General features: G+C 35.8%; 1 protein-coding gene across 1 annotated transcript; it reads left to right on the top strand.

Annotated features, from left to right (window-relative positions):
• The first annotated feature begins 6,226 nt into the window (after positions 1-6,226).
• Positions 6,227-13,232, top strand: LOC127944781 (uncharacterized). The gene is made up of 3 exons (XM_052541028.1): positions 6,227-7,142; positions 7,369-7,897; positions 11,672-13,232. The coding sequence occupies exons 2-3, from the start codon at positions 7,450-7,452 to the stop codon at positions 11,890-11,892; spliced, it is 669 nt and encodes a 222-aa protein (XP_052396988.1). The 5' UTR covers positions 6,227-7,142; positions 7,369-7,449; the 3' UTR covers positions 11,893-13,232.
• The last annotated feature ends 826 nt before the right edge of the window (positions 13,233-14,058 follow it).

The following is a 14,058-nucleotide window of genomic DNA, read 5'->3' as shown; positions in this document are numbered from 1 at the left end:
GAACAATAATGGTACATTGAATATATTATTTTTTATATAAAAATTAGATTTTTCACATAACTGTTGTTAATAAAAGTACATTTTTGTAAGCTTCCCAACACAAGCAGAGTGCTTTACTGTCAAATGTGTATTACCAATAAATAAACGTGTAATATTATTAGAAACTACACGTATTAAAGCAAAACATTAATAATTTTATGATTAAATTATCGTTCTTTTTAATATGCCCACACACCACCACCCCAGCGCAACCAAATCTCCTCCTGGTGCCATCATCTGTAGAACTGCTCTCAGATGTTAGTCCGGAGCCCTGTTTACTTCCTGTCCTTCCACACCAAACAGATGAGTTAAAGTCTTCAGGGCTAAATGACACCACTTCAGCATGTTCCCAAAGTCTTAATCCCCATCAGACATTAATGCTATTTTTAGAGCCCATGGGGTCATCGTGAAATGAACGTCATAAATGGTGTCTAACAGAGATGCAGTGAGACAGCGGCGCTGAAATTGAATCTGCTTTAATGCTGAGCTCACCTGAGGACTCACAGAATTAAACAGAGACATTACACGAGAGGAAAAACAAGCTCTCCGTCTGACTGTGTTTACACTGCACAGCAATGAGCTCACTTTCAGCTATTGCAGATGGAGACATGGAAAAATGCAAACAGATTTGCATTTCAGAAAAGCAATAACAGTGCTTGCAAAGGCAGGAGCTCAATAACATTTAAGTTTTAGCTGAGTTTAGGCTTTAGGTTTAGGTTCACCATAAATGAAATGCCACACTTGAACACATTAAATCACATACCCACCAATGGATCCTTTGCAGTGAATGGGTGCCATCAGAATGAGAGTCCAAACAGATGATTGAACATCATGATATTCCACAATCAATCCATATTACTCCAGTCCATCAATTAACATCTGGTGAAAAAAAGTCATTTTGTCTGAAGGCTCTAAGAAATCTTTGTGTTTTGCTTCAAGAGAGCAACCATACATTTGAGTTGTGTTTTACTTTCTTTCTTTTATATTCATTTATTTATTCATTCATTCATCCATTTATAATAATTTATAATTTAATAATTGTATTATTCCATTTAAACATTCTTTACTCATTTCATTGATTTATTCAGTCATAAGTAGTTTATACTTTTTTTAATAATTTCATATTGTTATTTAGTCTTATGATTTGTGGTTTCGAGGGATATTTGCGTTCGTGAGTAAGAGATAAGAGAATATCTTCATTTCAAGGTTTTTAACATCACAGGTAAGTCATTTTCCATGGCTTGTGGTAGGCCTATAATAGGCTTGGCAATAAAGCTCTTTCTGATTCTGATAATAACACATGTTGGATTTGTGCTGATCAGATGAAGTCTAAGCATTGGAACAACTAAAACTATCTTTTCTCTTTTTTTTGCCATAATTATTTTGTCTCCTGGATCTGCTCTTCTGTTGAGACAGTTTTGGGTATCAGACAAGACTAATGTTTTTGGTATTAGACAACTTTGCTCACTAGTTGTTCTGCTAGATCAAGTACCGTTTAGAAGTGAAAACAGTTCAAAACAAATATGTCAGTGGATTTTGATGTTGAGAGGACAACAGAAAATGGTCTTTTTTATTTTATTGGGAGAAGCTCTATTATGGATTATGGCAAGAAACTCTTGAAATTTAAACTGTCTTGATGGTTTTGTTTAATACAAACATTTAGCCTTTCACTTCACAAGATGTTAACAGATGGACTGGAGTGGTGTGAATTAGCTACTTGTGGATTTTTGTGATGTTTTTATCAGCTGTTTGAACTCTCATTCTGACGGCACCCATTCACGACAGATGATCCATTGGTGACCAAGTTATGTGTTGCTGAAAATTCTCCAAATCTCTTCCCAAGAAGAAACAAACGTACAGTGTAGAGATTTAGAAAAAGCCCTAACCAGAATGTTTGAGGGACTTGGAAGCACTTTAATGAAATATGGAATTAATTTAGACCACTGGATGCACACACACACACACACACAGGAAGAGAAAAAAAGGACATGGAGAGAAAGAGAGAAACACACATGTGCTCACACAATATGCCATGTGCTACTCCATCCGAGGTCATACCTGATTTAAAGGACTGTAGTGAGTATGGAGCAATTTTCATTAGAGCATTTTGATCTGAGATAAGCAGCTCCGCACAACTGTGACTGTTTATTGCGTGTGTCGCTTTTGAGGACCACCCTCATATGAATCTGCGCTGATTAGCTCTGATTGGAGAATCACAAGCACCTATCAAATGCTTCACTTATACCTTTAATGAATCGCACAATCCACCTCATGCCAAATTCAAACCTACAGCACAGTTGATACACTCACACCTGGATATTACAGCACGCTGTATAAATATACAGTTGTGTAAGGGCTTAGATCATGCAAAAATGAAAAATATTCCATAATTTACTCAACATTGTGTTAGACAAGGAGAAATGTTGAAAGATCATCCTCAGTTTATCGTTTTCCAGTATCAATTCAGTTAAATTCAGTTCAAGTTTATTTGTGTAGCGCTTTTTACGATACAAATCATTACAAAGCAACTTTACAGAAAATTACCCAACATTTCTACAATATTTAGTAGTAGCTTATAAGTGGTGACTGTCAGTTTATGTGCACATGACAGGATTTTTCAGAAAAATGTATACAAGACGTAGTCAGCCAGACGATAAACATTATTAAAAGCAATTATTATATGATGCAGTGACACTTGTAGCAATATTTGTAAGTTTTGTATGTCTAGTTAGTTCTGTAGTATCAATATCTGAACATTGTATCAGAATGACACAAGTCTCTTTTTTTTCTGATAAATGCTTGAAAATTAAGTGACTGCATTTAAAACAAGAAAATATGTCTGCCGATAGGGAACAATTATGTTTTCCATTGAAATTATGCTACTTTCATACCCAACTGGCAGATTTTTTATTTATTTAGAATGTTAAGGTATTTGTACTCAAAAACAAGCCAGAAATACTGAGAAAGAAAAACCTTTTTTTGCAGTGTGAACATTGGTTTGAGTTTTTACATGCTCTGTAAATTTGCATCATCAGATCTTTTTATGGAGGTTTTTGGACATGCACTAATGTAATTTGATATTTACCTCTTCGTGACCTCAAGACCTTTTGTCTTGTCTTCTATCTGGATTCTACAGGCTCAGAGCGGAAAAACAGCAAAGCTGCACTCCTGTCCTTATGGGACTGTGACAATCATCTCCTCTGAGGACTTGGATGATGAAATGTCTGGCCTAGATCTACAAAACACCCAGATGTGCCATTCCAGGCTGGGACAAAAAGGTTATGAATGAAACATGATAAGAGCTAAAAGAACAACTGTCTGGAACAAACTCTTTCAAAGAATCAGACTTGGAAACTGTTGGATGAAGGTAAAACTCTAGAGGTCTTATGTGATTAAATTGCTATAAACATTTAAGGGTTTGCCTTTTTCCTGTATGTTCTTTAATTGACGTGTAGATCAGTCATGCAGGTAGGATAATAAAATTACAGCTCTGAAACTATGCTATATGATACTAAGATTTTGTGTTCCTCAGAAAGGAATAAATCATGGATTTAAATTTTAGTATACTAAATCTAATAGATAGATATTTCATTAGATTTGAGATATTTGTTGCACTATTGATAGTCACCCAATTTCAAATTTGTATTATTTTAGTAGGTCATGTCCAGGCACCAAATCTGCACATGCAGAACCAGTATTATTTTAGCTTTATGTTTTATTATTTAAATTTTAGATTTTGTTAAAAACTCAGTGTGGAACTCAGCAGAACTTCCTCTGAAATCTGGTTCTAGTGGCTACTCATTACTGGATATCGATCATCAATTTTATGTTCAGTACTGCTCCTCTGCCAAAATGACCAGTCATTCCAATGCTGAGTGAACAAATTCAGTTTAGTTTGCACATCTGGAGAACTGCACATCAAATGACATGGCAGCGCTTGAAATTAGCACACTTTTTAAGAGGATTAGAATGTTTTTTGAATAAGGCATTCAACTTTATTGATTATCCACCCGGAATATCTAAATTTCCTGTGCATGACTTTAAAATGATTGCTTTGAGAAGATGAGAAACCTTTAATCTACCCTGAGGTAGCTCACTGCATGATAGCAAAGAGAGAGAGTGTTTTATTCTTACAATGCAGTGGTTTCCATCTGACAGATTAATGTGAATATATTGTGTCAATGGAGAGATTTCAGTGTTACAGACCACTGTATTAAAACATTACAACTTTATGTTTAAACACAGAACACAAGCTTTATGTATATTGGAATGTTGAGTTATGATAAAGCTCAACACTAATGGAAGTGCTGCATATGTACAGTAGTGTCCAAAAAATGAGGTTCTTTCTGTTAGGATGCTGCCTTCATGTAAAGGCATCATTCTATACAGCAAGACATCTCACTAGATTTTACCTTTACTTTTAGTAAATCAAAGAGTAAAAAAATCCTCTCTTTTCATCACCATATTCTCTGAAGTGGTAACTGGTTAGCTCTAGTGTTCATTGAATACTGAATTAATGGAAAGTAATAATAAAAGTAATTCATTTATAAGACATATCTTGATGATGATAAGAAAATCAATTGGTGTGGTTAAAAAACCCAACTAAATATGCAGAAAAATGTAATAAAACATGTTTTTTTCTTCACTGTAGGATTTTAATCTCACCTGAAGACAAGAAGACTGCACTGCTCCATTCAGCCAAGCTAATAAATGTTTTTTTGATATTTATCATCAAACCCACAACCAGGAAATTCATCACGTCTTGCTCAGACTTCAGTCGCACACACCTCCACCACGTCAAAACCCTCTACCTGATTCTGTCCTTTACTGTGAGGTCACTGACTCCTGTCACTTCCTCTTCTTCTTCTCGTTGAAACCTCTGATATGCTCTTAATTGACTCCAGTCCAGTAGAGAGAGTAATACGACAAGGCCAGCAGACACAAAGGTCTGCAAAATTGACAAACGCAGACAGGATGGCCGCCTGCGGTTCAAAAAAAAGTAAAAGGGTTACAGATGTATTTGAACAAGGACTTGTGAGGGTCAGTGGCGTTGAACTCTTTAGCTAATGGTGGATGGTGTCCAACATCAGTCACAAGTTTTAAAGTTTTAAAATGGGATGTTTCCATTCCTGACTGGTCAATACAGATTTTCTGCTGTGCTAAAATAGAGTTAGAAAAACTATTAACCTTAGTTTAGATGTAAGAGACATGTGATTTAATAATATATTAAAGTAAATTTATGCTCCAGTACGAATGTCTAAACATTCATAAATTAAGATATATTTACTGGACTGGTAAAATTACTTAAGGATATTAAGTGTATTTTTCTGAAAAATAAAAATACAAATACTGAAATAGAATGTATGACTTTAACCTAAACTTTAAACCTAGGTCTTGACCTAAATACAAAACCATTACTGCATAATGGTGTTTTGGTCAAATAAATATGCCATTTGACTTTTGACCAAACGGTTGAAGGATTTCATACTAAAATAGGACAATGCAGTCATGCAGCAAGGGCATAGCTCTACCTCTTCATTCATGCATTACTCTTAAAAATAATGCTCTTTCATGAACTGGGTTGTTTCTAAAATGTGCTATAAATCTCTATCCATTACAAAATTTCTTTTGGGAAGTAAAAGGTGTGAGCATTTAGTGATGTCTTATTTGTCTTGGGGAAAAAAATCAATGTACAAATGGCCATTAAGGCTAATTAATCCAATTTATATTGTAGCATTGGCTATTTCAGGTGACATCACTAATGTGGGGAGTTTTGAGTTTTATTAACTCTGTTTGGTTACCTACATTCATCAAAATATAGTTTGTGTGTGTGTGTGTGCCAAAGAAGAAAGAAATTTACACAGGTTTGAAACAACTTTAAGGTGAGTAAATGATGACAATTTTTTATTTTTGGGTGAACTGTCCCTTTAATTTATTTAGGTTTATTCAATGATATTGCATAATATTTTGAGTAAATACCAGTTAATTTAGATATATTATATACAGTAGCCTATATGGGAATAAATTCAGATACTCTAGCTCACAACTCGCATGCAAACTTATGATGTTGCCTACTCAGGAAATGGCCTATTTATCTCTGTCTCTCCAGCTCTTGGAGTCGTAAGGCACAGGTCAACACACGATTGATGTTTTCGCTCAGTCTCCTCATCTCTTATCCGCAAAAGCTCACGACGTGATCAGAAAAAGGAACGTGACTTTTGGCGCGCACGGCTGGTTAGAGATGAGGGTAGTTCGGATGATATAATGACAGTGGTTTATCCTGGGGGTTTGAGGTCCTGGACCACCATTATTACCCTGCTGGTGCTGGCGATGGTTTAAATGTGATTATTGCTTTCACTTTGCATAGTCTCCTTCAACCTTGTCCTTCAACGAATAAATGGTTAATGGCTAAAAAGAGTCAAACCTATTAGTCTGCAAAGGAATTGTCTTTTCCTCTTGAACATTTCATCCATGACACCTTAAAGCTAATGTTTGAAGTGTTTTATGAAAGTTAAACCTTCGAGTAGCTTACAATAAGGATTCTATCCTCACCGCGCTCGCTTCAGGAATAGTCTGCGCGCGCTCTCATCAGAGGCGGGAAGCGCGAGCGAGTGTCGTGGCGTCCTTGTGCTACCTTGAGAAAAGGATGCGAAAACCCTACGAAACCCGTTTACAGGTCAAAAGGGGGTTAGATTCGCTGAAAACAACCCTCTTGAACGCGCTCGCTTTGAACACTCCACCCACAGGATACAAAATTGACGCGCTTGTTTGGAGCTTGTGAGGAAAATACCGACGCGTTGACGGTAGCCTACGTTTGATCAGTTTGTCAGCGCTTTTGAAGTGTAGACCGCTGAGGGATATAAATACTTTTTTATGGACTCAATTGTCTTGGTTGTCCAAACGCTTTTGGAGACCGACGTGAATTTGCTGTAGGTTACGACAGTAGTCTACTGATGGATTTTTTTTTATTACTCTTAACTACGTTTTATTGAAGCTAGTCTACGTGGAAATGGTCTACTTTTTTGTTGTTGTTGTTGTTGTTGTTTTTTTTGGGAAGGATATGAATTTGGGAATGTTCTTAATAGCTGCTAATTTAAACGCAGGTATGTTTATTAATTATTGTTAACTACTCAGAAATCACACTGCAACATTTTTAATTTAAATAACGTTTGTGTTTATTTTCTCATTTCTAATTTTTCTCATTAAACAAGATAAATATTGTGTTCATGTCCTAAATTTGAGAATAATGTTCTGAAATGTATCATTCTAAAGCTGCAGCTTTATTTCCAAATCATTTTAACGTTTGCAAGTTGCATCTTATTGAACCAGGAAATTCATTTCTGAGGAAACCGATATCCGCATTTGGATAAACTGAACGAGACTTGTTCAGCGCAACTACATCCACTGGTGATGCCGGAGGTCACGTCCACCAGAAGTGATAGGCTAACATCCAAAGGCATTATGTTTTTATGCAACACCACAGCCATCAAGGACTGGAGCTATTTCCTTTCTCAAATCTTGCCTCTTGTGAATAAATCGGCGGGATTTGTTCATCAGAGTATGGATCGGGTGGAGGCGGTGACGAGCACCATGGTGACGGCTCTGGAGCCTGACCTGAGCGGCATGAGCGCCAGTCACCCGCCGCTCAACTCCAACCACACGTCCGGTTTGGAGCACGTCTTTCAGTACTCGTACTCCGAGAGCGACCAGGAGTACACGGACGACAAGACGCCGCCGAGGGACTCGATACTGCTGCCCAAGGCGGTGCTGTACCTGGTCATGGCGGCGCTTGTGGTAGTGGCTGTGGCTTACGCTATAGTGGGGCACCTGTTGAAGGATCTCGTGCATGAGTTCGCGGGTAAGTGTATTTTCGAAATATAATGTGCATTTGATCAATTAAACATCACTGACAAATCACTGTGAATGTATTTTGGCTATGTGCAATTATAATTAAATACAGATGATTCGTTTTTTAAAAAAGCTGGTCAACCAACAAAAAGTGACCCCCACCATAACAAGCAAGATCAGCCTGACAATACCATTTATTACTTAAAGCTGCTATTTTTCAGCATGTCATGCTTACCTGCTCATTGAACTTTTTATTGTGGAATAGTTTTCTGTGTGTATTTGTGTGTTTTGGCTATGCAGTAACAACAGCGAGATGAAGTACAGAATGCAACTCTGTCTGCATCAGCTTTGCACATTGCATAAAAAAAATAAATAAATAAAAAAACAGCCGAAGGTCTTAACATGTTTAGACTTTTTTTCCAGCTGAAAATTGCTTAAAACCCCTCTAAAACCAGCTAACAGATAAGCCTGAGCATGCTAGACCAGTTAAGACTACCTAAGTTTAAGCTTTTTCTTTAACAGGTCATAGTCATTTACAGCTCATTCAATCATTCATTAATTGCAGTCATTAACAAACAGAATAACAATACAATGGTCTTTTTTTGTGGAAAAAAAAATCTTGTAAGTATATATTTGTGAGTTTTAGTATTTATTACAGTGAGATGAAATACAGAAATGCATCTTAGTCTGCATCAGTTTTGTACATTGCACTCATTAAAAAATAAAATAAACAGTCTGATCTGGTGCAGGCTGTTTTCCCATGCAGAGTGCTTAAAGCCCCTCTAAAACCAGCCAACAGATCAACCTGACCATGCTGGATGATCTAAGGTTGTTTTAAGCATTTATTGTTTTTCAGCAGGTCATGCAGAACGTTTTAATTCATTCATTGCAGCCATTAAGCTACACTTTAACAGTATATAATAATTTTAATGTGAAATGTTTTTCTGTTTGTGTGTTTTGTGCATTTTTTGTGTGTTTAAGCATTCATATTCATAAGAGATTAGTTTGGGTCAAGTGTGTTTTTGGAGGATTCTTCATATGTTTAATATCTACACATATGCATGTAAGTGTGAGGGACTCATAATATTCTGTTTTTAAGGATCTTGATGGAGTACACAAGTTTTGCGTCAGTTCCAACATGCATCTCTGAAATGCACCTGTGTTGACAGTCACAATGTACATTCACATTCACCTCCACAAGCATCGCAACCAATTCTCTTAAAGCTCAGAGTTGAGTATCCAGAAGTGAATGAATGGAAAGAAATACATGAAATTCCTTCAGAGACCCTCACTTCTGTTTTTCAAAGATCTTGACGTTTACCTGAAGCGATGAAGCAGGAAGGTCACACACACACACACACGCGCGCGCACACACGCACACACACACACAGAGAAGCAGAGAGGGGAGCACTCAACAATACCTGAGAGATTACTCCGAAAGCCCTGGTTACACCAAGTACTGTACTGTAGATTGTGCTCTGTGCATTTATGTTGGTCCTGAGAGGTGTAAATGTAAAGATCACTTGTTTGGTGAGATTCTCACTGTAGTATTTCTCTCTACAGGGTCAGACAAGGAGAAAGCTCACTTTTACCATTTTAGTAAAATACCATTTTGATTTACAAGTCAGATGTCCTCTTTAGTTTCCGTTTTGTCTGCTTGTCTGTTATGATCAGGCATTTGGAGTTTTCTTCAAAACTGACTTTTGATTCATTTATTTTATAAGCGACAGGAGTTGCATTTATCTTGGTGAGATTAAAGGGTTGAAATTAAATGAAACCACAATGACACCCTAGAACCCATCTAGCAATGACCCAGAAGTCCCTGGAATCCACCTAGCATCCACTCAGAACTGAATAGTGGCGTTTACTTTTGTATTCATCGAAAACTACTGTGCACTTAAAGTGCACTGGTCTAAGAGAAAATCATGTTTTTTATTATTTTTTTTATTTTTTTTGCATTTAAATGAAAGCAAAAAATAAAAATAAATAAATAAATATTTATCTGAAACAGTTAAGCCTAACTGGTATACATTCGTATGTTGGGCAATTGTCATGCCATCACATGGCTCTGGCTCTGCTTATCAGCCACTTATGTTTACTCACACACTTCAGACTGCTGCTGCTGTATTTATTCATCTTAATTCCAGGGTGCTTTTCTAAGTCGAAGGACAAATGCGTTTAATATACAGTCTATGGCTGTGTATATAGGCTGGTGGTTTCAGTTAGTGTTCAATTTGATGGAGCATTTAGACTGGATGATGCACATTAGAGTTGTTTGAATCATTAATCAAGTAGCACTTTAATTCGCAATAGGTGAACTGCAAAGTGTTTAATTAATGTGGTCAGACAGCAACCTGGGGCTCATGGATAATGTGTAGTGTGTATAGCATTACAGAAAGATGCTGTTGTTGCTTCCTAATTGGAATATCAGATTTGTTTTTTTTTTTAATTGTGATGTATGACCTGGACATATAGTTGACAGTTTTAGTGAGATTCATCCAGCTTGTTTCATAAAGAAGTCCTGCATATCATTTTAGTTCTATTGATTTTATTATAATTTTTTTTAATCACACCTGTTAATCAAGTCTTGGACTGTCCTTGAATAATAATGTGTGATGTTTAATAATGCGTTTCTGAAAGTGTGCATGGCTCACAAAAGTCTTGGTACATTACTGTCATCAGTAAATAAAATGTGTGCTTGAGTGCATTGCAATATGAATGTTTATCTCAAACTTGTGTGATTTCTTCACCACTTTCAATACAGATTACTATGGTTTACCCTCTCACTTCTGCTGCCAGAGGCTGTTTACTGCCATTTATTGTTTTGTGCTTCCTATCATGTTTTCATTACTATTTTTTTAATGAAAGTTCTTCATAAAAAGTTATTTTTATCAAAAATTGAGACTGAGAAAGCCTTGAATTTAAAAATATGAAATGTGCATGTGTACGAATCAGTGCAGTAGTTCATAGATCTAACTCCAAGGATCTTCATTGTCCAAAACTAATTCTGTGCAGGCTGTTATATGTTGTCTTGTGCTTCTGCTGCAATGATGTCAAAACATGGAGAGGATAAGGAACCATTAGTTTGAGAAGCACTATTAACATCCTTTAAAATCCGAGAAGACTTTTCCCAAATGTAAGCATATGTGGTGGTTAAGTTTTGCCATTTAGTGTTATGGAAGAAGAAAAAAACGGCTTTTGGTTTGTTGTACACTGCAAGTTAAAATTTTAAGGACAAAAAGTGTTATTGAAACATTATTTTAGCATATGTACACACTTCCGATTAAAAGTAGTGTTGTGAAATATTATAACAAGTTAATATAAACATAATTTATTCCTGTGAATCAACTGAGAAAGTTCAATTTTGCAGTATCATTGCACCAGTCTTCAGTGTCATTTGATCCTTGAGAAGCGCCAGGACGGGAAGCAGTTGCATTCTTTTTATAAAAAAGAACTATGCTAAATTTGCTGGCCAAATTCATTGGCCTTTTCTCAATTATGTCAGAGGTGTCTGGGCTCCCAAGTGGAACCCCTAGTGGCGTAAATTCAACACAACGTCAAAGTGACTGACTGAAAGGGAACAAGTGTTTTACATCAGAGCTGTTACTGTACAGGTATGTCTTTCAGCATGACTGGAATGCTTTATTGGCCAATGAGCATCCAGAATAATACCTATCAATTTTTATGTGGACCCATATTGCCTGTCTCAAAGTGAATGTTCCATCTGGATCCATGTGAGTCTCAGTGTGACTGATAATCATCTGTAATCTGTGTCTCTCATCAGAGTGGGTGTTTGGGCCCCGTTCAGACAACCGCAGGAGCAAGAGTGAGGTGAACTGCATCAGCAGCAGCATGAATGAAATGAGGGAACTCTCACATCCAGTGGACATGCGCTGCATTGCGTACAATCACTCCGACTGCCAAAGCGCCATTAAGCCTGAAGAACTGGTGGTCACCATCGATGAGACCTCGCAGCTACCTTGTGAAGCTTCCAGTGGGACCTAACTGAGAACAAACCACCTCCATTTGATACACCCTTTATTATGAGGAGAAAAGCATGTTTGCATCTGTGATGTTGAAAGCTGGCACTTAGAAGTCACATGGCAGAAGTCTTGTCCTAGGATGAGGAAAACTGAAGAGTCTGGGAGACTTTAGAAGGACAGGAATCACTAAAGTAAATTAAATGTTCCGTATTGGATTGCTGTGAATAGCAAATCGAATAGAGAAAGAGGAAAGACACTCCTTTATCATTCACATCAGTCTTATCACACAATATTTTGGTTTATTTTGTTTTGTTTTGTGGCGTCATCCACTGTTAATCTAGAATAGTGTTCTGCTGTTATACATTTCCTCTGCTATCTACAAGCTGCTATGGTTTTATTTTCCCACTTTTTGCAAATATTTATGGGTGAGTATTTAAAGTATTTGCAAATACTATCAGGTTTTCTGCATTCAAATATGCTGCTTGAAAACAGAGATCTTCTCCCTACAGGTTACATGAAAAGTCAAGTAATGAAGATGGTTTGAATATACAGCCCTTGATGAAAACAAATATCAGTATTTAATCCACAATGGCTAAACAAAACTACCAATGTGTTTTATTTTCATCTAAGGCAGTGTTACCAAAAATATGTTTTATAATGGAGAAATACACTGAACGTCTCGCTGAAAATATATATTTAAATGATAGAAAACAGCAGTTAATAGACTTTTGATAATATATTTGATTTATATGTTGGGCGATTATCTAAAAAGACTAATATCTATGTACTTCACAACTAAGGGCTATAATTTCAGGTTTCAGATAGTCGTCATAACAAAGCTTGAGGACAGCTCATCACATTTTAAATAGATTTTTAAAGTCAGTATTTACAAACAAAAATAAATAATTGGCTAAATTTATCCCTCACAATTGTCTCAAACTGGAAAAAGAGAAAAATGTTTCAGAAATAAGATTGAGATGTCAGATTAAAGGTTTCTTCCATTTCTGCTGTCCTACATTTTTAACAATAAATGTGAAAAACAAACAAAAACTCTATTTTACCTGGTTACTTTTGCCATATCAACAGCTTGCTTTGTCTGTTGCTACCAAAGTGTATTTATGTCAGATGTCACATTTTACAAAAAAACAACACAAACAAATTGTTGTAATCCATGTCCAGTCATGCAATGTAACAATAATCAAAATATGTTAAGTTTTAGAAAAACACAGAAAACATGTTTTTGTCATGTCAAGTCCTGCATTTTACACAGATGTCACAAGTCACCTTAATAAATGTGTGACATTGTCAAATTTGTCTAAAACAACTAACTTGACATTCATTTTAACATTTATTGTTGTAAACATTTATTTGTTTCTGTTACTTTGTAAAAAAAAGAAAAAAAAAGATTTTATATATAAATATATATATATATATATATATATATATATATATATATATATATATTCACCTTTTTCAGTTTTAGCACAGCATAAGTTTGAGTATTTTAATACAATTTTAATATTCTGTTCTGTATATATATATATATGTACACACTAATTGTTTTTATATTTTTGACAGTTCATTGTTTGATTAATAAACAGCATTCTCATAAATATAGATATCTTCAGATATGGGTTCTGTTTGTACTTGATGATTTGGCTTTATAAAGTAGTTCAAATGTTTTTGTATTTTACATAAGGATGAAGAATATTAAAAGGGAAATTTATCTTAAAACTGCTAACAATAATATGGTAAACATTAGTAAGAAACTAGGCCTTCATTGCCATATCATACATATCAGGTGCAACAGAAGTATTTGATAAAAATTCATAACTGACAGCAGTTGTTTTTGAAAGGTCAACAGTATTATATACTGGCTTGTGTGAACTGATTTCTCATATCTGAGTTCCTCGATGGGATCTGTGTGATAAGTAGCATTATTTTGTTTCTGACATGTTTCATACTCCGTGTCTAAGTTCTGCAGGCAGCGTTTGAAAGTTCAGGAATATTAGCCAGAAACTCACTGTTTCTTCAGATGAGACACAAGTCCCAGTGTAAGGTTTATGCCACAGCTAAACTAACTGTATTGGTTACCAACAACATTTTTTATGTTTCTGTAATGGCTTATCCACCAGTATTTATAAGCTCTTTAGTCACAGTATATATAACTGTTGTTGGAATTTAATGG

The sequence above is a fragment of the Carassius gibelio genome, chromosome A23 (genome assembly GCF_023724105.1).
Source record: "Carassius gibelio isolate Cgi1373 ecotype wild population from Czech Republic chromosome A23, carGib1.2-hapl.c, whole genome shotgun sequence".
In the NCBI taxonomy this organism is placed as follows: Eukaryota; Metazoa; Chordata; class Actinopteri; order Cypriniformes; family Cyprinidae; genus Carassius; species Carassius gibelio.
Note: the sequence above shows the minus strand (reverse complement) of the source record. Positions and strands in the feature narration are given on the sequence as shown.